Consider the following 2,602-nt stretch of genomic DNA (forward strand, 5'->3'; position numbering starts at 1 on the left):
GCTAAAGGTATTGATCCAAAAATGTAAAAATCAATAGAAATAGTAAAAAGGATGGACAAATGTTGGTTTCTTTGATTTTATTATTTTGGCAAGCACCAGCATGATTCCACCACACTGTGACACATATTATAACAACACTGGCCAAGATGTAAACCCGTCACTGACACCTTGAATGGGTGTGCCTCGCAGACAATTTCGACTAAACTTCTACGAAGTGTGCTCATCATTACCGTCACTGCCTTTCTCACCCTGCATCAGGGTATTGCACATGGCCACAAACAAACACTTTCCATCTTTCCCTATCCTGGGCTAGCCTCTTGACGTTATTCCATATGTTCTCACTTTTCTAAACATGCATTCCTGTGACTCCTCTACAAGTTCCACACGGTCATCCTCTTAAAAGAAGGGCGCTAAATAACGTACATAATATTTTAGGATAAATTAACGCATAGAGGGAATCAGTTCTCCTGCACAGCTCTTTCCTACATCTAGCAACATATTCCATATAGCACTTCTAAGCTTTATGAGAATATGTGCTGAACAATCAAAAACTGTTACAAAAAGTGAACACGGGAATAAAATAATTATGCTGCAAGAAAAGTTGGGTACAATCCAAGGAAAACACTTTTTGAGTTTGAGATCATAAACAAAATAATCATACCGGCAAAGTATTCACAGGATGTGAGCAGTGTTTAAAAAAATGGAACATACAAAAAATTGCTTTTGAAGCATAAATCATTTTCATGACACTGCTTTGTCAGGACACACTCACAGATGAAACAATCATGATGAGGTGGAATCATGCGCTCGTCAATTTTGGGCATGTTGAGTTTTTGGTATCAGTATCAGCTTTCACCTTGTAAATTTCTCTATCTTATGATGAAAAAAATACCCACATACCTTTAATGAACAATTCACTATATTTGTGGTTGAAGAAGGCGAAGATAGCCTGGTTTCAGAGAAATAATATGCGATAAAAAGACTGAAAAAGTTTGGTGACTTACATAACTTGAGAGCCTTTGGAAACTGAAAATTTACATTTTTTGTGTCTTTAATTAAGGTTTTTCAGTAAAAAACCCACACATAAATGCATTTTTAAATGCATATAAAAGGTGGTCAGCCAAAAAATTAAAATACGATAAAAATTTCAAAATGGGCAGAAATATGCTGTTTTCTTTGAAGCCATTATTTTGACGAGCGCCTGATTTTACAACGATGTCTCACATAATATTGTCAGTAGAAAGCAACCATCACAAACATCGAGTCAAAAAATATGAGCTTCATCAAAGTGAAATTGAATAAATATCAGCAAAACACCCTGAGTCGGTAGAGAATGTACGGACAGATTCATCAGAAGGCAGGAATATTCTCAAAGAAGCAAACAAGATCAATATATCTGTTCTTTCAATTTTAACTGGTCTAAAAGTAATTCTGAGAGGTCTCACCTTGCCGGGAAAAAAATAAGGCATTCGTAAAATATAGTCTGATAAGTTTTAAAAAATAAGCAAGTTTGGTTTATGGCAGGTCATGTTGCAGAGAACCCTTTTTTAAAAATCTGATCATCATCCAAACTCATTAATCTCTTCATGATCAATTTGACAAGTGCTTTTTATCAATTTTTCTTATGTGGCGATGGGGGCAAAAATGCAGTTCCTCATGTCTTACAAAGCGTAAAGGATTGTGCGTCATTATTTTGTATTCCTTGTAGTATTTCTCACTACCAAAAGCTAATTGCAGAGATATGCATTCAGTGATATTTTTTCTGTACAAAGAAACCCCCCACCACAATCCCCTCTTCGACCAATATTGAAGGCCTCACAATAACTGTATTTGTGCAGTTAATTAGCCTATAATATGTCGAAAAAAAGAGCAAAATTGGAAAATTAGGAGCAACACTCAATTTGGCATTCATTTTGCAATATCATTTGATGGTTTATCATGGGGAATCAATGGCAAATATCTAAATATATGCCCCAATCACACGCCTGTTCTCGTTATTACTGGACAGAGAGCTGAAGTGACAAAGCTCAAATACATATTTAAGTGAACAGAACACCAAACTTCTTAGGCCTCTTCTCTTGCACAATTTTATTTTCTTCCTTTGGTTTCGCAGAGTGAGCATCATCATGTGTTGATAAGGGTGCGATCAGTTGCCAGTTGGTGTTGTCGTGTTTGAAGCAGCCAAAGATATATTTTCCTGGGCCGTGTGGTGTCTTCCCGATCAAAAAGTTTGCAAATATTTGCTCGTAGCCATCCAGGTTCAAAGGGTATCTGCCGCCCTGTAGGGAAAAAGAAAATTTATGCAATAACCCTTCATCAATATTGTCAGCAACTATTCAACTCGTCTACTATTCTAAGCTCAGAAAGTAAAATTTTTTAGGAGGGAGAAAAACCCCCCCCCAACTATTTCACATTCAGTGGGCACTGAAGGATGTTAAAGGGGATACAGTTTGGAACGGAAAACTCAAACCCACTGGGAGATTGACAAACGTGTTCAACATGTCAATAATTTGGATTGACCGATAATTAAAAAAATTATGCCCACACTGAAAAGGACCCTCATGAAGAGGGGCGAGGAAGCATGCAGCATCCCGTCTTCCTA

The 2,602-nt window shown here is 37.0% G+C and overlaps 1 protein-coding gene across 1 annotated transcript in view; it reads right to left on the bottom strand.

Moving 5' to 3' along the window:
• Nucleotides 1–1,543: 1,543 nt before the first annotated feature.
• The window catches only part of LOC101859596 (sarcoplasmic calcium-binding proteins I, III, and IV), a gene marked incomplete at its 5' end in the record, with an annotated part of 1,818 nt that continues 759 nt past the window's right edge, over nucleotides 1,544–2,602 (bottom strand). Inside the window, 1 exon segment of the mRNA XM_005107510.3 lies at nucleotides 1,544–2,279. Coding sequence (XP_005107567.2) covers nucleotides 2,040–2,279 — 240 coding nt within the window.

This window comes from Aplysia californica, unplaced genomic scaffold (assembly GCF_000002075.1).
Source record: "Aplysia californica isolate F4 #8 unplaced genomic scaffold, AplCal3.0 scaffold00609, whole genome shotgun sequence".
Classification (NCBI taxonomy): domain Eukaryota; kingdom Metazoa; phylum Mollusca; class Gastropoda; order Aplysiida; family Aplysiidae; genus Aplysia; species Aplysia californica.